Source organism: Mus pahari, chromosome 5 (genome assembly GCF_900095145.1).
Source record: "Mus pahari chromosome 5, PAHARI_EIJ_v1.1, whole genome shotgun sequence".
Taxonomy (NCBI): Eukaryota; Metazoa; Chordata; class Mammalia; order Rodentia; family Muridae; genus Mus; species Mus pahari.
The window spans coordinates 100,655,838-100,677,943 of record NC_034594.1 but is presented as its reverse complement, the minus strand read 5'-3'; the positions used below and the strand labels follow the sequence as shown (position 1 = coordinate 100,677,943).

The 22,106-nt window shown below is 43.6% G+C and overlaps 1 protein-coding gene across 1 annotated transcript in view; it reads left to right on the top strand.

The window, feature by feature from the left end:
* Positions 1–22,106, top strand: part of Nckap5 (NCK associated protein 5) — an 809,936-nt gene that overhangs the window by 588,104 nt on the left and 199,726 nt on the right. The window contains exon 8 of the mRNA XM_021198000.2: positions 9,969–10,037. Coding sequence (XP_021053659.1) covers positions 9,969–10,037 — 69 coding nt within the window. The remainder of the gene's footprint in view (positions 1–9,968; positions 10,038–22,106) is intronic.

Below are 22,106 nucleotides of genomic sequence, written 5' to 3'. Positions count from 1 at the left end.
CAAATGCTATCCCGAAAGTTTCCCATACCCCTCCCCCCACCTCTGTTCCCCTACCCACCCACTCCCACTACTTGGCCCAGGCCTTGCCTTGTGCTAGTTGTGGAGTGTTCTATTCTTCCTTATATGTCTGATACTAATACTTAGCCAATAACAGACAAGTATCTTATCTACCAGAACTAACTTCACTGTAACATTTTCCCTTTTATATGGACTAGGAGTCTTTTGGGTCACAGTCACCTTTACCATCTGTAAGCTAGGCAAGATTTCTTATCTATCTAACACCTCCCAGCTTACAGCCATTGGGGTAGCTACTAATCTGGCTAAAAAAATGTCTTCCAAGTCTACGGGGAGCATGAGATGCAGCCATGGAACTGGTCAAAGTACAGATATAGGATCTGTAGTCAGACTTCGAGGCTCTCCCAGGCATTAATCCCCCTAATGAGTATATCCCCATGATGTTAAGTAGACCATCAGCACTTCAGACTTGTTCCTTCCTCTGACCTCATGCTCATAACTATACAACTCCAGCATTATTCCAGGCTGGCAGCATCTGGAGAAGAGTGAATGTACATAGACATTTAGGAGACTGAATTAGGAAGGACTATCAGCATATAGCATAGGTTCAGAGCTACATTTTTCTAGAGGTAGCTGAAAATTACATACAGAATTCATGTATGTCTTTGAGTCTTCTAAAATGTAAATAAAAGAAAGAAAGAAATGGAGAAAGAAAAAAAAAACAATTATAAGAAAAAAAACTAAAGCCAAAACACAGTTAAGTGACTTGGGCAATGGCACACAATCATCAATAGCTGAGTTGTAACCATGTATTCCTGGATACTTTATCCCACACATCAAACATGGAAAATGTTTAAACCACTAATATGCCACTGAAAAGCTTGTTCTCTTAGCAAACTGTTCTTAACTGAAACATCATTTGTATATAATTCCTCAGTAAACATTACTAGATAAGTACATGGTATGCATCTTGATTCAGTATAATCTTGGCAAATTGTGTGTAATTCAAAATGATGAATCATTAATATGATTGATGGCTGCCAGTTATCAAACAACACCTACTTGTTTGCTGTTGCACCTACACAGAGCTATGCAAATACACTGCAGCATTTGTTCTCCTTTACTCTAACTCTCAGTGGGGAATCCTGTTACACTTCCCCTCAACCCTCAACCCTATCATCTCAGGGTCCAAAGTGTTCCAAAACACCTGCCAGATTCCTCCCACTCGCCACACAAAGCCACCAGAGAAGTGTTCAAAGCTAGCGTGAAGGAGAGGGGTAAGCCTGCTATAGGAGGTATTAAGTCTCCCCATTCCCAGAAGGTTCACAGAACCATCCCTGCTGCCCGCAAGTTCTGTGTGGAGAAACAGGCTTCGCCCACTCTGTTTAGCTCTTAGACATCTCAACCCGAAGTGTGGGTTCTGACAAAAATAGGCTTCACTATACTCTCATCATAGTCAACATTGGAAAGTAAAGGGTGATGAGATGTCCTCTGTCTGACGTGGAGTCGTTCTAATTTCATTAGAACTATGTGGTGTAAAGAAAGCCAGTGAACCTTTCTGAGCCTCCGATTGCTCATGTCTTAAATGGGGATGACATCAGTTACCCCACTTGTAGACTGTTGAGAGTGTCAATTGAGAAAGTATATTGACTACTGCTGAGCAGAGAATGGCAGGCATTACACAGATGTCATTAGTGTTTGTTCACTATTGTTATCACCACCACCATTATTTCCCATAGGTCCATGGGGCCCCTAGTTACAGCTGTTCCCATGGCCCTGGCTGCAGCTAGACCTACATTCTCAGTTGTGGGCCCGACACCTGACAGAGGTTATTGTTACTGTTTCCTATACATAAAACTGAACTAATGACTGCTTCTTCCAAGATTCATTTTGAGGTGTGTGATAATTCCTCTGCTGTGGCTGTATCATAGTTAGGTGTTTTTTGATTGTTTCTTTGTTTTTGTTTTTTGTTTTTTGTTTTGTTTTTGTTTTTGTTTTGATCCCAGTGAAAAAATTGGGGGATGGCAAAAGACAGGCCAATCCAGAGGATTTTTTAAGGGGGGGGTGGCTTCATTTCGGCTAAACATGTGGACTCCCCCCCCCCCATGGCATTCCCCCAGTTGAACAATGTCCTTACACGAAGTTGGTAAGTACTGCTCTTCTCTGCACACCTTGGCTACTGCCTCTTGCTCCTATTAGAGACAGACAAGATGGAGAGCTGAGCCTGGTGACCTTCACTGTATACTTCTTGCAAGACCATTTGTCTTGAGGGGAGAAAGCAAGGACTGGGCCATATAATCAAATGAAATCACAAGTGCTATGCAGCTTAATCCTTCCTGTTTTGATTGTAAATTCTTAAGCCATTACATTTAGGGAACTAAATAGAAGAAGTAGCATTCAAATTAGGAACCCTTGGGAAACTCTAAACAAATTTCATGATAACATGTAGACACTGAGAAGACCAAGTGTTGATGTCAGAGCAAGCATCTGCAGGCATTGTGTGAGCACTGGCAACCCACATATGTTGAGATTTCCTCTTCACTATAAGACTGGGAAGAAGGGACATAGTAAAAAACAGAACAATACTTTTTTTTTCCTTAAAATATTCTACAGCTCTTTACTCTTCCTCTGCTCTACATTTCTACTAAGGATTTTGCCACCTTCAATGAGACTCAGTCAACTTCATGCTGTTCTGGTTTCTCAGCCCTGCTCCTCCAAGCACTGTTTAAGTGCTGATGGATCTGTTGTGATAGCTCTCTTGCTTGTTTTACTCTCCTCAGCTCTGCTGTTTGATTTCAGGACTATTGTAGCTTTAATAGGAACACTATAATCATATTTTTCATTTCCCTCATTGTCCCTTCCAGTGTGTATGTGTGTGTGTGTGTGTGTGTGTGTGTGTGTGTGTGTGTGTGTGTCTGGTACTAGAGTAAATTCCTAAACAATGTCTGACTTCATCTACCTTCATCTCTAAAAGTCTCTCTTTTGCACCTACACACTCTATTATAGTGGAATTGGTCTGTTCAGGTATACCAATGCCCTTCCAGAACATTCCCTGGGCCTCTGTAGAGCTCTGTGACATTTTTTTCCTTTAATGAGTGAGAAATGGAGTAGGCACAAAGCATGTATTCCTTTCTGCTTCTTAGATTTAAGTTTCCTTCCTTCTTTCCTTCCTTCCTTCCTTCCTTCCTTCCTTCCTTCCTTCTTTCCTTCCTTCCTTCCTTCCTATGAGATGTATGTGTGTAAGAATGGGTGCAGAACATGCCACATCATGCATTAATGTAGCATTTAGAAGATAACTTTGTTAAGCTGCTTCTCTCCCTTTATCATGTTGGTTCCAGGAATCAAACTTATTTCAGCAGGCTTGGTGACAAGTGCCTATACTCACTAAACCATGATTCTAGTCTGCTCCATTTCTTCTATAAAAACCATGGCCAAAAGCAATTTGGTAGAGGGAAAGGCTTAATTCAGGTTATAGGTAACCACCTATTATTGAAAGAAAAGAAGATAGGGCAGTAATAACTCAAGTCAGGAGCTGGAAACAGTTACCATAAAGAATGCTTCACACTGACTTGCTCGCACTAGCTCCTGCTCATCCAACTTTCTTATACAGCCTGGGATCACCTGTGTAGGATATGCTGGCAGGTGATCCTGGTACTGCCCACAATATGATGGGACCTCCTTCATTAATTAGCAAACCAAAAAGATAGCCCCACATATTGCATCCAGGAAATTCTTAAGCTGAGATACGCTCTTCCCAGTGAGTTTAGTTAGTGTTGAGCTGACAATAATAACTAACCAGTATAACCATCTGGTCAATCCCATCCAAGGACTTCTTAGTGAGTGTGTCTCATTATAGAAGGATACATAAAATGTAAATTTACAGATAAAATGGCAGAAGAATATAAAGATGCGTGCCACTACATCAGCAAATGAAACAGAGTAACCCCAAAATCTCCATGGATTCATCTCTTATTCCAGCTTCATTTTGAGCCATTAGATGTAATTATTAACACATCTGTGAGAACTCACCAAGGAATAAAATGTACTCACAGCTTGTGTTGTGTGGTATGCTTATTTGTTTGATTGCTTTTAAAGAAATTTACAGTCCCTGAATTGTTGGCATCTAATTGAAAAGAAGAGCCTGCACCTGGCCCAGGGACAGCACCTGCTGGACAGGTGACTCCCAATAGGTGACTGTTTTTCTACAGTTTAGGGAGAACTGTGACCTCTGTAAAGTTCTTCTCTTCCACCTTTATAAGATGTGGGAATGTGATCACAAAAAGTCCTAAGGCTTATAAGAAAGAGGGCTTGATAGGATTTGAAGGTGAAGTGAAATACTTTGTCTCTCCCAAATGATCCCCTTAGTTTAGCAAAACAGCTCAGTTCCTAGCATCTGAAATGCTATGATTAAAGACTGACTTCCTGTCTCTTCATATGCATATCTGCTTAGGGCACTGTTCATTTGCATCTGAATAAAAATGCAATCGTGAATCCTTTGAAAGTAAGCACAGAGGTGTCCAACCTTTTCACATCTACAAGTTTGTAAGGAAGACCTAAACTCTTAGAAAACAAAACAAAACAAAACAAAAACAAAAACAAAACAAAACAAAACAAAACAAAACAAAACAAAACAAAATAACCAGAACGAGGCTGGAGAGTTTTCAGTAGTTAAGAGCACTTGCTGCTATTACAGAAGACCTGAGTTTGGGTCCTAGCTCCCACATCTGTTAGCTCACAGTTGCCTATAGCTCTGGCTCCAGGGGATGTCCAGGGATCTAACCTTCTAGGATGTCTGGCCTCCATTGTATACCTGAATTTATGTGTAGATACACACATTCACACACACATTAAAAATTAAAATTAAAATAAAAAAAAAAACAAATTTTACAAATGAAACCTCAAACTTATAGAAATCGGTATATTTGGACTCATAAATACACTATCCTGAATGGAAATCCTGAGTCAAGGATGAAATCTAGCAAAAGTTTTGATCACTATAAAAGATACAGATGAACACAGAGATCCACCAGCAACATGTACTTGAAGGTCCTAATTGAGTCCTCTGGGTATCTTGACTTAATAGCATATTTAAAGTGGAACATGATATGTTCTAATTTCTATAATTCTCAGTAATGATGCCTACATTTTCCCTTATTTTCTCTTTATCTTTTCCCACCTCATCTATATAAATATCCACTGTTTCTTTAAATCACACTTAATTAGAGGATTTTCTGGTTTTGTACATGTTGTCTCCTGTTGGAAGTGGGTTAATCCCAAATCTCTAATAAATATGAATGGATTAAAGAGAATCATGAGTTCAAGATCATTTTAGCATCCTGGGTATAATTGTTAAAATCTTCACTGTCTCTTGGGCTGTGTGGGATTACATCAATTAAATCATGTCTCTGTAACTGAGCGCTGTGGCCATAAATGTGACTGTGTTTGCTCGCACCCTCTCTGTATTTAATTTTCTGGGCTGTAATGGATTGTCAGAACAGTAAATGTGAGGCAGGTAACGTAAACTGTAATGATGGTAATTATCTGAATGGATCGATCATTGTGTTATTGCAACCTGATGTGGGTAGAGGTGAGATGCAGGCAGCCCATATAAATTCTCATTTCCCATTTTATTTCCGGCACGCTTTCCCCCAAGATATCTAAAGTGAAACAGTGTAAACTGGCCACCACAGTTGTCCCCACACTCTTTTCCAGTCTCCTTAGTTATGTCAGCAGATTCTATCCCAAACATCCTTTCTTCCAAGAACAGAGTCGTCTTACAGAATCAGAGCTCCAGCTCTTGCCCTTGTAATTCCTGATACCTTAAGCTTTGAAGATAAAGTTGTTTTAGTTGAGTGATTTGTATCCTTTGTGTGTATGTGTGTGTATGTGTGTATATGCATTGTGTGTGAAAATGCCTTTGCACATGTCAGCCTCAGGTATCATGCCTCACATAAGTCTGCTTTGGAACTGGCTGAGTAGGCTGGGCTGGCGAGCAAGCTCTAACTAAGGATGCCCTGTCTCTGCCTCTGTAGGTTGGGATTACAGACGCATGCCACCATGCTCAACTTTCATACATTTGTTTTCAGGATTGAACTTGGGTCCTTGAGCTTATGTAGCAAGCACTTTATAGACTAAGTTATCTCTCCCAGACTTGTTCCTTAAAGAACTATAAAGGCGCAAAGTGAAATAAAGTCTGAACACCCTAGCAGTACCTAAGCATCTACAACAGAATCAAACTAGACTATCCTCCTAGGTGGGCTGGGGGCAAGAACCGAGTGATTGCATTCGCTGTTCTTGAAGCGAGTTCAACAAAACGGAAGTGAAGCAGGGCCACAGGGAAAGAGCAGCAAGCTGGGCAGAGCTTCCATTTTCATATAGGCAGTTAGTGGTTGTCTGCAGAGGAAGAGTCGTGTTTCTGTAGTTGGGAATGGCTACTGGTAGCTTACCCATGCCCAATGAGATGAACACACTATCCATGCACTATTTGCAATACTAGTTAGACAAGGAAGGTAATCAAAAAGACTTGAAGTTGGGGAGAAGATACACTGGGGGGATAAGAGAAGGACTGAAGAGAGAGAACCAGAGTGGATATAATCAAAATGATAGTAGAAATTTCCCTAGCTGCTTGGTAAAAATGGTTTTCTGGGTTCAATACCAATGGTTCAATCCTTGCCAAAGAGAGGGCATGGGGAGAAGGAGGAGGAGGAAGACAGAATTTTGTATTTGAAATCTTCAAGAACAAAATGATTACTACTAATAATAGTATTTAAATAATAATAATAATAATAATAATAATAATAATAATAAAGAGAAATGAAATCATATGATTCCCATGCCATTCGCATTGTGGAAACCAATACAACTCAATTTCAAGTTGCTGTAAGTGAAAGGTGACCTTTAGTATTGCACAGAAGCACTGTCACAGCCCCTGCCAGGGATGGTGGCAGAGGAAGGCCTGGGAGAAAAACCACATCCAGAAAGGGAAACCCCAGAGTTACAGTATCAGCACTGTGCACAGTGTGAACAGAGTTACTGTGCTGGCTGAGAGGTAGGGCACAAACAGCTGATCCATGCCGTTTCCTCAGAAAGATGACATGTTGAGGGAAGGTGAGGCAAAGGGGGGTGCAGCTTAGAGATGTTGTAAAGGGGAAAGAGGGAAGGGGGATTCAAATGCTCTGGAGATAATGGGGAATATAGAACCAATCTCCACCAACCACTGTCCAATAAAAAGGACCGAAACAAGGGCAGAGTGAGGGAAGGGAAATGGCCCAGTCAGTAAAATACCCAGCATGCATCACAGGGCTTGATTCAGAGTCCCAGCTCCCACAAAGAAACCTCTGACATGGCTGCAGATTACCTGCAGGGTACCCAGCCCTGGGAAGGAAGAACAGAAGGATCCTGTAGCTTGGTGACAAGCCAGCCTGGATGCACTAATGAGCTGCAGATTTATTGATAGACCCTATCTCAAAGTAGGAAAGTGGACAATGACTGAGAAGCTAGCCTGACATCAGCCTCCAGCCTCCAGATGCACAGACACACAGGCGAAGGCACACAGGTGAAGGCACACATGTGAAGGTGCACAGGCGAAGGCACACACGCGAAGGCACACACGCGAAGGCACACACGCGAAGGCACACACGCGAAGGCACACACGCGAAGGCACACACGCGAAGGCACACAGGCGAAGGCACACACGCGAAGGCACACACGCGAAGGCACACACGCGAAGGCACACAGGCGAAGGCACACACAGACGAAGGCACACACGCGAAGGCACACAGGCAAAGGCACACAGGCGAAGGCACACAGGCGTAGGCACACAGGCGAAGGCACACACGCGAAGGCACACACGCGAAGGCACACACGCGAAGGCACACATGTGAAGGTGCACAGGCACTCAATCAAAGGTACAAAAGTGAAGGTACATGGGCAAGCACTCAGCCAAGCTGGCAGTCCATCCGAGGATCTTGTGTGCAGGTAAGGTGAGGGATTGCATCTGATACACTGTGAGACTGATATGGACAATCATGCCTAAATGTGTAAAGATGCTGCTTTCAAGAGACTTTGGAAGAAAGAAAAACTGGAGGGAGCAATCTGCTAAGAAGCCTACAAACGCTTTGGACAGAAAGGGAGTATTGAAGCAGGGAGTCTCACTGCATGCCTCTCAGTGTAGCTTTGACTTCTGTAATCATGCTAATATTTAACATATTCAGGACAATAAAATGAAGTCAGAGAGAGAGGAAATTAAATTTGAACACTGTCAGAAACAAATGAGTTGCCTAACAGCCCCTGAATGGGAGAGCAGAGAACTGACCTGGTCACCTATGAACAGAGATTTTTTGATTAATACCCTCACTCTGAAAAAGAACATGTTGTCACCTCTCCCTCGCACGGATTTTCCTGGTGTAACAGTTTCCTGTGCACTGTGGGGGGGGGGGGAACAAGCCAGTAAATTCCTGCTGTAGGAGCCTAGTTCTCACTGGAGGAATTGGGGCTAGAGATGAGAAATGCAAACAGCGAGGAGGAAGGAAGGGGCTAAGAAGAGAGGTGAGGAGGAAAATGGAGGAGATAAAGAGGTAAGGAATTGAGGGAGAGGAGTTGAATGGAAGAGAAAAGGAAGGAAGAAGGGAGGGGAGGAAGTCACAAGCATACACACGGGGTATTCAGATCAGAGGGTTCAAGGTCTTAACAAGGATTATGAACTAGAAAAACTCATTCTAAAGGGGATCATCAGTCCAAGGCTGAAACTGAAATAAGGAGTGTGGATCATAGTACCATAGCGTACAGATGTATTTCAGGAAATTGATAACCAGCCTATGGCTGTGCACAAGAGCATCCTAACCCACACAAGGGACAAATGCGGTCTTGTCTTAAATCTGCACTGATGATGCAGGAAAGAAGTGAGAAGGAAAGAGAGTGATAGAGCAGATGTGGGTAAACATTGACTATTGTGATGTGAGGGAAAGTATGTGAGAAGTCCACATGGCTCTTGAAATTGTGAGTGTGTGTATATGTGTGTGTGTGCGTGTGTACACATATTACCAAACAGAACCTTCCTGAATCAGAGACTATAAAGGAAACACACTAACCTGTATACCATCTCAAAGCCTACTGCACTCAGCAAACTGATTAAGAATGCTCCTTCCAGGGCTGAGGAGACAGCTCAGTCAGTATAGTGGGGTTTTGTGCAAACATAAGGGCCTGAGTTCAATCCCCATAACCCACCCACGTAAAAATCCCAGCATGGTGCTGCCTTGCTACCTTAACATCCCCAGCACAATAAGCTTTACCTGAACTATGAACAAGAAACACACACACACACACACACACCTTTTCTCCCTGAAGTTTGTTGACTTGTTCTATTACAGCAGTGAAAGAAACTGATGGCATGTCAACACTGCCATGCCCACTGCTCTGAGGAGCATGAGCGCTCTAATTAGAGGAGACAAGGTAGAGAGAGAGATCCATAGGCTCTCATTCAAGGTGTGTGTTCAAGTCTTTGGCTGGCTCTCAGAGTAACACCTGGACTTCGTCTTTCAAGTTGAAAGCTTTGCCTGAGATTCATTTTTGTGGCCTCGCTAAGTATTAGGCTTCGAGACTATGCCAAGTCTTAATGTAGTAGATTTAGGCGTTTCTTACATTTTCATAGCCCAAGATAAATACTAGCATTCTTCTGGGGGACAGTCATGCATAGAGCATGATTTGATTTTCTACTTGTTCAGAATATCAAGTTCCTATTTCTTAGAATCATAATGTATGCTTGCGAGCGAGTCTGTAAGACAGGAGTCATCCCTCTGATTCTTCTAATAGTACTTAGAGCAAAGCTGTCAAAGGTACTTCGAAGAGATTACCCGGGGTCCTGGGGAGGTATATTTAGCAACCATATTGAATGAGTTGTCACATAACACAACGTTTCATTGATTTATGGGTGTTATTCCTGTCTCTTACTGCAGGCGGAGAACTCAGCACTGGCACTGGAAAATGAGAATCAGAGAGAACAGTATGAGAGATGTCTTGATGAGGTAAGCCTGAGGAAGGGGGCGGAGGAGAGGCTGGGCTTGGCTAGGATCTTGATCAGGTTCAAGGGCATGTGAATGCATGCTCCACAGGATGGTAACGATTTCCCCCAACAGCAGGATGGTGTAAACAGATGTCTACTGAGAAATATTAGTTTTGTAGCCTCCCCTCCGCCATAAATGCACCCTCTACGTATTTCTTTTATCTCGCCCCCTCCCTTCCTTCCCACCTCTTTCCTCTCTGCTCTCTTTCCCCTTTCTCCTTTCTCTCCTCTGTCTCCCTCCTCTTTTTTCTGTCTCTGTATCTCTTCTCCCCCCTCCTTCCCTTCATCCCTCTCTCTGAGTTTCATCTCTCTCTCTCTCTCTCTCTCCTGTATAAATGTCCCTCTATGTATATCTCCTCTTTTCTCTCTCCCCCTACCTTCTCTCTGCTGCCTTTCCTTCTCTGTCCTTTCCTTCTTCCTGCCCCCTCCCTCTTTTTCTCTTCCCCTTCCCTGCCCTTTCTCCATAATTTTCATAGGGCATCTGTGGTCCCTTTGGGTAATTGTCTTCCATCCTTGCACACACTTAGAATATGATTCACTGTTTGAGCAGTTCCTTCTGTCCAAGAAGCGTGATCCTTGGCCCTGAGTGAGAAAGAGCCACACGCGGTCATACTTTGTGCACAGTTGGATGAGTTCTCAGAGAAGTGAATTGTTGATAGAGTGGGAGGGGACATCGTTCACGGTTGGCAGCCTGAGGGGGAAATCAGCACATTGAGAACAAGCCGAAAAGTAAAAGGGAAATCAGGAAGAAAATGTGAGTGCAATAGAAGAAGACAGAGCTGCACGAGTGAGTAAACAGTAAATATCGGATAATGACGGCGAGGTGAGGACAGAAATGGTGGGCGTTTAGAGAGTGTCTGGGTTGGGGTTAGGGGTGAGGCCGGAACTGAAGCCTGCTCCGAGCTCTCATCCTCCTCAGCACCTCTTTACACTGTTAGGCATAGGGGCCAGTCACACTGCTGCTTCTTGTCACATGCTCCTTGTGGACCATTGGCCACATGGAGTCCCCTCAGGGACTCTACTATGATGGGAGCCATTATTTAAATGAATGTCTTTTTTACACATCAGCCCAGTGTGTTAAAACTCTCACACATTCTATGAGATTCTGTTGGGGGATTAGTAGAGTGTAGCTGAACAGATTTTAGAAAATCTCATGCTGTCTTGTTCTATTATTTTATTTGTGGGATGACCAATATATAACTTCCCTTTTTTTTTAACCCTTGCTACTAGCTAGATAGCTGTTTTCCAGTGAGCTCTTTGGTACTCTTACCGTCTCCATCCCTTCCATCCTCTCACCTTTGATGCTGTACAAGAAGTTGATGGCTTGAACCACAGAGTACTCAAGTTAGAATCCCGGGTGTAGCCCATTCTACCACCGTAGTCCTCTTTTGGTTCCTTTAGACAGGGACAGGTATAATCTCTACCTTCTGAGGATGAGTGTTTTGGCTGTTTTGTTTTTTTTACCACCAGTGTTTCCACCAGGCTGGGTTATCCCACACCTGTGTTTCCTCTACTCTGGGATATCCTATACCAGTTCTTCACATAGGCTGGGATCCTATACCAGTTCTTCACATAGGCTGGGATAGTCCCACACTCGCACTTCTCCTAGGCTGGGATATCCTACCTTAACGCTTCTTCTAGGCTAGGGTTTTTCCACACCGGTGGTTTTGCACAGACTTGCGTAGAGCTTGCTATGTAGTCAAGGCTCTGTATTCTTCTAACGCCCATGTGCTGGGATTACAGTCAATGTGCCATAATCCTGGATTATGTAATGTTGGGGAATGGAACCTGTGCTAACTGGTCCACAGTTTCAGACCCACCCTTGTGGTTGTGAAGGCTATGTTGTCTAGCCCCACAACCTCAGCCACCTCTGGGAACTTGTGATGAACATAGACTCTCCGGCCTCATACATAATCCATAGAATCCTGGTATCACCCAGGGTGAATCCAGCACGTTGCGAATTAGCAGGCTCCCTCACTGCTGTCTGTGCACACCGCTATTGCAGTCTTGGTCTTATAACACTGGCCACTCTGGCCCTGGCCCTCAGGACTTACATGCTGTTGGAGAAGTCTCCAGATATCCCTGTAAAGCTGCCTGGTAGTCAGCCTTTCTCTTGTTTAGTATTTCGAGCCATGCGTATTGCTGACTCAATCAAATGATGCTTGTGACCCTCTGCCCTGTCAGGATTCAGAAACTCCAGAATGGGGCTGCAAAGACAGCTCAGTGGACAGAATATGTCAAAGGACCTGGGTTTGAGTCTTGGAGCTCATGTAATATACCGAGCGTGGTGGCAGACATGTCCCAGCTTATAAAAACTTAACATAGATAGTACTTCAGGAATGTCACCTAAGGTTAACGTCTGACTTCTGCTTGCACCCATGGACATAAACACAGACACAGTCATATATATATACAGAGAGAGAGAGAGAGAGAGAGAGAGAGAGAGAGAGAGAGGAGGGAAGAGGGAAGAGGGAAGAGGGAAGAGGGAAGAGGGAAGCAGTTAGGAAGCTTGTTGACATAAAAGCTAGTACACAGACTCAGGACTGATGAGGCCAGTTCAGCTTTCTTCAGCCCTGTTGCCCAGGCCTTTGGTCCAGTCAAAGTCTAGGGCAAGCAAGACCTAATAGATCTAGGCTATTTAAAGGGACCGGTAATCCCCCTGGGTTAAGAGCATTGATGAGCCAAGTTGCACTTTCACCTCTTGCACAGAAATTGCCAGGGAGACATGACCTGTACTCAGAAGTCAAATCCATGGGCTCAAATCCCCGAGCTTTGTCCTGACCGTGGTCCTCCCTAGGGTCGCTCTTCATCCGGCACAAGCTCACAGCATTTCTCTATAGAAACCAGAGTCTAGGCCACGGAGCTGGCACAGTCTGTATGGTGCAAACATGAAGTCCTACGTTCAGATCCCCAGAACCCTTGTCATAAGCTAGCTATAGTGGTACACATCTCTAATCCCTGTGGTATTGAGGCAGAGATGGGAGAAACCTCAATCGAGGCTCACTAGTTGGCAGTTCAGCTGAATGCATGAGCTCCAGGGTCAGTGAGAAACCCCAACCCAGGTTAAGTTGGAGCACGGACTGAGGAAAACACCTCGTGTCTACATCTGGCCTCAGCATGCTCACAAACATACAAGCTCATACATACGCAAGTGCACACAAAAATGCATACAAAAAGAGCCATCCGCTTCCCCTGTGTTCTGCATGCCTGTGCTGTGTGGGTTTCTCCAGAGTATCTCAGACAAGCTAAGCTTTTCTCCTTCACAGTCATTTTCTGTGGTTCCACTGACAGCAGGGTTTTTGAAGAGAGAGTCCCTCTGTTCCTAATTGCAGGAATTAACAGTTGCCAGCAAGGCGATTTACAACAAAGAGCCACCTCTGAGCAACACAAATGTTTTGTGTTCCTGAATACCGGCCTCTGATTACACATTCCTGTTGTTCTGTAACTAATTGCACAGGGTAGACTTTCTGTTTCCAAGCTTTGTAAGAGGATGCTCTCGAAGGGGCAGTTCCACGTAGTAATAATGCAAAGTGGAAAATCTTTCCAAGGTTTGCTATACTAATTAGTCCAGCTAACAAGGTAAGGCCTCATGTAAGTTATTTCCTTGCTAGTAAGTTGCATAAAACATACTCAAAGGTAAGGCATGAATTTAAAGCACCCTCAGTCCTTTTTTGCCCTCGCGCTTGTTTTCTGGGTAATGGAAAGCATGCTGAGGTTTGAGCAAACACTGGGGAATCTAAAATTCTCTCTATGCTTTTACTAAAAGAACATCTTTATTAGAAATAGGCAGATATTGTGCATAGATGGATACACACATATGCGTAAAAGGATACATAGTCTAATGTACCCTCGCTTGGGAGGTGCATACACGCATGTGCATTGCCTCCACGCACATATGTAGATGGATGCATATACCACACACATATACATGTACCTTCCACATGCATATATAAATACCTATAGCCCCCCCACACATATGCATAGATACATACAGCTACATACCATGGCTTGATAGATACACACACACACACACACACACACACACACACACACACATGCACACTTCACTTCTCTTGCTTTTTTGCCTTAGAATAGAAAGACCACACCAAGGATTACCCCCATTGCTTTATGGGAGTTTGGAAGTTATCAAGGTTGTTTCTGTACTCTCACAGTCTAACTAGTTGACAGGAAGGCTACTATTGAGTGGTGAATTACTATTTGTTCATGGTATTGCCTTAGCTACAATTCCTACCAGCCAACTGTTCCGTATACAGTGTGTGTATAAAACAACCCTGACAGCATCCCTTGAACTGATTCTGCATGGTCTCCGGATGGATTCAGCAGTGTCTGACCAACCTGTACTGAGTGCCATCTCCCTTGTATGGGCTCTGTGATCTCATAGAAACGTTAGACAAGCAGAAGCGAGGACATGAGAGGGTCATGGAGTCTGGGTTAGAGAAGCTGCTGGTGCAGTGGGAACTTCAGGAGTAGATGGTAGTCAGCAGTGGATAGAAGCAGTGAGGCAGAGCAGCAGAAAAGAGAAATTGTGTGTGTTGTGTGTGTGTGTGTGTGTATGTGTGCGTGTGCGTGTGTGTGTGTGTGTGTGTGTGTGTGTGTGTGTGTGTGNGTGTGTGTGTGTGTGTGTGTGTGTGTGTGTGTGTGTGTGTGTGGTGAGAGAGAGAGAGACTAAGAGACGGGGAGAGACCAGAGATGATGCCACTGTCTTTGCCAATTGACTTCTACCTTGTTTTTTAGACCAAGTCTCTCTCTGAATCCTGAGCTCACAGATTATGTTCCGTTGGTTAACAAGCCCTTGCCTCCCCAGGATGGAGGGTACAGACAGGTATCACACTCTCTCTTTTAGGTCGGTGCTGGGACTCAAACCCAGGTCTTCCTGCTTGCGTGACAAGTGCTTACTCACAGAGTCATCTGTCCAGCCCCCTACATAGGGAATATTTAAATATGCTGCTGGCTGTAATATCCTATTTCAGATCTGGTTCAACTCTACTCTGGCATGGAGCCTGAGCACTCATGTTTTTAGGGTCCTCTGAGAGCTATAATGTTCATGCAAGGTTAAGAACTGCGGCAGGGAGGGTATCTGAGTGCTATGGCCATGTAATGCTTTTACCAAGTGTGCATAAGCTGATAACACACAGGGCACAAGCCTGAATACAGTGATGTGCCCCCACAGAAAGTTTGACGTTATTTCTGTGTTAATAGAAAGTTACAGACCTAGAATTATTGTGACCATACCTGTAATCTCAGTGCTTAAGGGGTAGAATCAGGAGGATTAAGAGTTTAAGGTTATCTTTGGCTATATCCTAAGATCCAGGCCAACCTGAGCTACATGAGATACTACTGTCTTTAAAAGAGAAAATTTTCACTCTCTCTCTGATCTGGGTGCTGTGTACCTGGTTTGGACGTGGGTATCCTTCAGGCACATCTCACATCATCTTTAAGGTCACAGTCTTGGTAATGCAAGAGGACTACATCCTGCTCCTGGTTTTCACAGCCTTTGGCACTCAGTTGAGCACATGCCTGACTCCTCTGGCCAACGCTTCCATCCTGTTTGCCATTATTACTCCAAGGCTCGGTATAATTCTCAGCCCACATGAAGTGTTTAATGCATGTTTGTTAAATGACTAAATGAATGGATAGAGAGGGAACAGCAGGAAATTAATTTCCAAATTGTTTTCTTGCAATCCCACATATGCATTTAGACTAATGCCTTCCGTTATCTCCTCAGAGGAGGTAAACAGGCATTTATTATGCACCAACCCTAAACACGATCCAAAGAATAAATACTACGAACGAAATAAGTAGACATACTTAAAGACCAAATTGAATTTGAAGAGGCCATATGGACTCTGGCTAGGGAAGACTCAGGATTCAAACATTGCCACAGCTGCTCTGTCTTGGAGTATAGCGAGCGTGGAGCCCTCTGATTTTACCTGATACTCTTCCACAAAATAACTGAATGTTAGCTAAGGCTGATTCTCATGGGGTAGAGTGCATTCATAGCATGCACAAAGTTCTATCCCCAGAACATCATCTTGGTGCACGCACCTGAATCTCGATGCCCCAGAATCAGGGTCATCTCTGGCTACATAGAGACTGTGAGGTCAGCTTGGCTACATGAGACCCTGTCTCAAAATTCCACCCTCAGAAACAAAGGGAAGAGAGTGCTTTGTGATTGGCTTATGCATTCAGGTCATGAGCACACACACACACCCCTCGTGCTTTTACAGATAAAATTCATTTTCTTCACTCTGATATGACACAAGAGGTCTGCCCCCTGAGCTTCCCCTCCTGACTGCCATTTACCATTGATGGAATGACTACATTTGGCCCTGCCTAGGTGGCTTCTCTGACTTCATAGTCACCTCGCACTTTTCTCACGACTAATAGATGGTTTCCACATTTTATGAGTGAAGAAATCCACTGCCTTCCCCATTCACCGCACATTAGTTTATGACAGACGCACAAGCTTCTGTGGACCTAAGTGTATGTGCGTGTGTGTACACATGTGGTGGGTGCGTGCATGTATGTGTATGTGTGTGTGCTCATGTGTGTAGAAGTGAAAGCACAACCTCACATGCCATTCCTCGGATGTTTTCCACATTGTTTTGTTGTTGTTGTTGTTGTTGTTGTTGTTGTTGTTTGTTTGTCTGTTGAGATAGTTCACTGCCGAGAACTCCCCAAGTAGGCTAGGCTAGCTTGCCAGATAGCCCCAGGGATAAGCCTATCTCTACCTCCCCATGGCTGAGCTTACATGTGCCAGCATACTTGGCTTCTTCTCTCTGTTTTTAGTGTGTCTCTCTCTGTGATGTGAGATCTATATCTATATCTATATATCATATGAGAGTTATGTACATACATATGAGAGATGTTCATAGGTGTAGCACATATGCGTATGAATACATGCACGAGCCCAAGGTTGACATTGGAGTCATCCTCAGTTGTTCATCCTCCTTAATCATCGAATAAGAGTCTCTAAGTCAGTATGTCTGGTCTCCTTAGCCAGCTGGCTGTGGGGATCCCTTCTCTCCAGCGAATGAGTCTGGGATCACCAGTGGGCTACCATGCCCACCTGTCGTTTGCATGGGCTTCTGGGTATCCACACTTGTTCCTCACATCTGCATACTTTTATTTTTTCTTCACTTCAATATCCGTGTCATATCCCTAGCCCCATGCCTGGCTTTTTTTTTTTTTTTTTTTAATAAGCATGGTCTGAGGGTGGAACTCAGGTCTTCATCTTTACAAGACAGACACTTACAGACTGGGTCATCTCCACAGCCTAGGGACCATATGCAGATATTCTCCTTCTCATCTCCTTCTTGCCTCTTCATGGTCATCAGTGTTCTAGAGGACAGGGAACCCCTCCAAAGTGCATTTTCAAAAACACACTTGCTTTCAACTGGATGGTAGTGACTTTGCTGAAGTAAGATTTGCTTTGTAAGATGAAGTCTCCCATCAGAGCCAGGGAACAACAGGCAGTAGTCAACAGGGGACTGCTGGTTAGGCTCAGTGACTTTTCATTCCCCTCTAAGTCTGCAGCTTTAAGCCCTGCACCCCAGGGGATCCCTGTGAGCTAGTCAGCTAGGTAAGAAATGGCTGAAAATTCCCTAGCTTGGTCTAGCCCTGGAGAGGGTTCTTTTGGACTCAAATAACAGAAAGGTCAGCAATCTTACCTTCTCTCTGTGTCTCTGGAAGGGAAGTGCCTAGAGGAAAAAGGACCACTAGCCTAAAAACAAACAACCAGCCAGCTGTGGGAGTGAGCCTAACAGCAGCTCCGCTGAGGAGGTGGAGACTGCAGCAAGCCTTGCGCTAAGGCATCCCGTGGGTGGAAATATCAGTTTTCTGACAGAATTCCCACTGAAGAGGAAAGGGGAAGGTCTGCGTTGTCTCCTAGGCCCAGAGCTGGGAGGTCTCCACAGAAAGTCTGGGCAAGGTTGTCCCTCAAGCCAGCAGCAGAAGTGCTGTCAGCTCCACTCAGAGCACCTCAGGTCCCTCTGGCCCAGGCCATCTGCTGCTCTGCCTTTCTTCCGAGAGAAGCTGGCAGGTACCCCTGGTAGTGATTTGTTCTCATTAGCTGGGCACGGCAGTATGTGATTTTTCTGCTACCAAAGAGCTGAGGGCAGAGTCTGAGAGCCTCATGGGTAGGGGCATGTCCTGGGTATCATCATGTGAGCCTATTTGGGACTGAAGGTACCACACATCCCAGCACTGGCTCTGTCAGGGCACCTGGGAGGGGTAGGCATGAGCACAGCAAGAACCCTAAGAAGCCATCTTTATTGACCTTGAAGAGGGAAGCATCTGTACCTCCCTTCCACAGAGAACCCCTGAGTCCTTCTGGTGATTCCACCTCTGTGTCAGCAGCCACAGAAATATTGTTTAATTTTCAGGTAAAGCAAACAGTTGTCCAAAGAGCATGCCAGAGGGAACGGTGTCTAATACAGAGGCCATAAGCCCCACCAGGCAAGGAGCTGGATTCAGAGATATAGCGTATCTCCTCCCGTGGGCTGTTAAGGGTAGGATATTACTCTATGTCCCCCATTAAATCATGGATACAGCCATTTTATGTGACCACTGTTAACACTGAATGGCTTAAGAGAGCAACCAGTTTGGAGGAAGAAAAGAAAATATTGATATTCGGCAGTTTTATGAGCATGTAAATCAAATCCAAGTCTTGAGTTTTTTTAAGTAAATTATTTATGGTTTGAATTAACTTCTGTGTATTGTTCTCCAATTCTGCCTACATAGACAGCTCAAGTCTTCTATTTTCCTTCATATGCCAACAGTAAAAGAGATGATGTATTGTTTGACTTTAAACTCTCAGCTACTTATAAATTGGAGTGAATGTTTAAAACCTACCAAGATTTGGGGGCTGGGAGAGGTCTCAGTCTGTAAAGTGTTTTGCTACACAGGCATAACTCAGTTTGATCCCCGGAGCCCACGTAAAACACCAGGTGCATATTTGTGTGCTTTCCCACGGGGGCTAGGGGTAGAGGCTAGCAGATCCCTGACCAGAGTGTGGAACACAAATCAAAGCTCTCCAGCTTCTGTGAGAGATGCTGACTCAAAAACTAAAGAGGCACAGTGATGGGGGAAACCAGCCGAGGTCAGTCTCCTGTCTCCAAATGCATGGTGCATACACACTCACCCAATCATACTCAGCCATACGTGTTAGGAATGTATACAACAGACAAGACTATTTGGTTTCAGTGAAAAACTTTCCATGTTTATTTAATGTCAACAAGGTAAATTTGGAGAGATCTTATTGAGCAAAGTACCCTTTTTGCATACACTTTAATAAATTATGGATGGTCTTGATTCTAATTATTTACTTCTTCTGGCATAAATGCCTCCTGCCTAAAACTCCGTGCTAGCTTATGTTTTAATTCTCTCCGAGACCTGCTGGTAGCCAACTGTCCTGAAGGATGTGTTGTTTTGTCAATATTGAGTCAAGAAACGATTAAGCCCTATGAAAACATTCACACACAAAATATTCCATGACGAGAGTCAAGCGCTCAGAGCTGAGCATCCCCCAAAATAAATGTGTTACCCAGTGCAAAAGAAGATGAAAAAAATAATGCCCTGCAATCTCTGGCTGAATCTGAGAGTCACCATAGTGATAACATATGTGCACCACGTGACATGTTTAATGGTGTGATTGTAACCACCAGCCTCCTATATCCTTGCTATAGGAGGCCATGCCCCAGTGATCCAGCTTCATAGGTAGATGTTTAGAAATTTCATATTGAATGACTGAGGGAGAAATGGATGCAAACAAGTGTACTTTATATTCTATGGTATCTACTTTATTGTTTCCATTTATTCTTTTATTTGTGCATGTGTTTCTGTATGAATGAGTGGTGTGTGTGTGTGTGTGTGTGTGTGTGTGTGTGTGTGTGTGTGTGTGTAGGGGTGCTTGTCCCTTTGACTGCAGAAAGAGAACAGAAGGGGATACCATATATCATATCTCCTCTATCATGTCTCACCTATTCCTTTGAGACACGGTCTCTCCCTTGTTTTACTTTTTCGTGACTAGGCTAGAAGCCAGCAAGCACCGTTAGTTTTCTCATCTCCACCCACCTTGGAGCTGGGGTGACAGATGCTTACATGCACATCCCATTCCTTACGTGGGTGTTGGGAATCTGAACTTCAATATACATGACTGTGCCGCTATCCTTCTTAACCACTGAAATTGCTCTCTAGGCCAATGGATCTCAACCTTCCTAATGCTGAGACCCTTTAGAACAGTTCCTGCTGTGGTGACCCCAACCATAAAATTATTTTTGTTGTTACTTCACAACTGTACTTTTGTTTCTGTTATGAAATATAATATAAATATCTGTGTTTTCCCATGGCCTTAGGTGTCCCCTGTGAAAGGGTCATTGGATCCCCCAAAGGAGACATGACCTACAGGTTGAGAACCACTGCTCTAGGTCCTTAACTTTGTTTTTAATGTTTGTAATGTTTTGTAATATGTAGTTTACACACACACACACACACACACACACACACAGAGTATCATACAAATTATATTGTACATACAGCATATAAAACTAATTAAGTTCTAAATCTTAATATTGATTTTGAAGAAAAGATCTCCCTATGTAGTCCAGGTTGGGCTTGAACTTGAGATCTTGCCTCAACCACCTGAGCATTTGGTCTATTAGCATAGGCCACTACACCTTGCCTGCCCTGCCCACTTTAATTAATCATAGTTAATTTTATCAAGAGTACCCATACAGCACCTAACTTCAAGGTGACACTGAAGGTTAACGATAGGCATCACTTACTGTGTTTTTAAATGTTCAATAAAAATATGATCTTAGAACATACATTGAGAAATACTGAAGAACTATGTGCATGGCTTACCAGATCTTTGAAAACCTAGAGATGCTGTTGTTTCCATGTGATTTTAGCTTGATTAACGTTACATGCTTTTCCCTCTAGTAGGCACTGAGATGGACCGGAATGCCAATGATGGCTTAGCTTAATTATGATTCTTGTCTTCAGTTGAAGAGGAATCTAGCTTTCTCTGAGGTCCCAAGTTGCTTGAGGAAAATTAAAATTCTGTTAAGATATTAGTGATGGCTCAGGCTAGGACTCCCCTGATACAGTGCCTGCCTAGCATGCGTAAAGCCCTGAGATCTATCCCAGCATGACATACCAGGTGTGGTAGTACATGTTCCAGGTCAGAAGTTCAAGGTCATTTTGGCTACATTGGGAGTTCTAGATTGGCAGATATACATATGAACCTTGCCTCATACACAATATAATGCTGAGAATTATGCTTGCTATATGTTGCAAGAAACTCTGAATAATAGTGACTACCCAGTGCCTGTTCAGTAGAATTACAGCAGCAGACAGTAGAAACCATGACAAGATTAGCACAAGGTCTCTCCTTTTTCTACCTAAATATGCTTTATGATGCTTGTTGTCAACAGAGCTGCTGTTGTACCAGAAATCATTTTTTAAATTATGATATATGAATTATACAAGGTAGTAGGTTTTGTTACAACATTTCTTCCATGGACAGAATACATATTTTGATGATGTTCATCTCCTCCTTATTCTATCTTGTCCTTCTTTCTCCATCCTATTGATCCTCTTTCTCTTCTCAAATAGCCCTCCATCCAATTTCATGCCTTTATTAAAAATATTGATTCCACACATGAGAGAAAACATGTTATTTTATCTTTTTGGGGTCTGAATTATTTTGTTTAACATTCTGTCTATTTTTTTACTACCAACAAGATTTCATTCTTTATAGATGTATAATATTCCATTGTGTAGATACACTATATTTTCTTTATTCATTTGATGGATACCAAGACTGATTTCATAATCTTTTCATAGTATATGTATAGGCTACTTGACTGTTTGGTCCTTTGAGGATATCACCATTAGCTGGAGAGCTGAGTTCTCTATCTTTTAGGCCCCACACAGAAGGAAGGAGTGGTTTTCTGCCTCCTCCCTCCTCCTCCTCCTCCTCCTCCTCCTCCTCCTCCTCCTCCTCCTC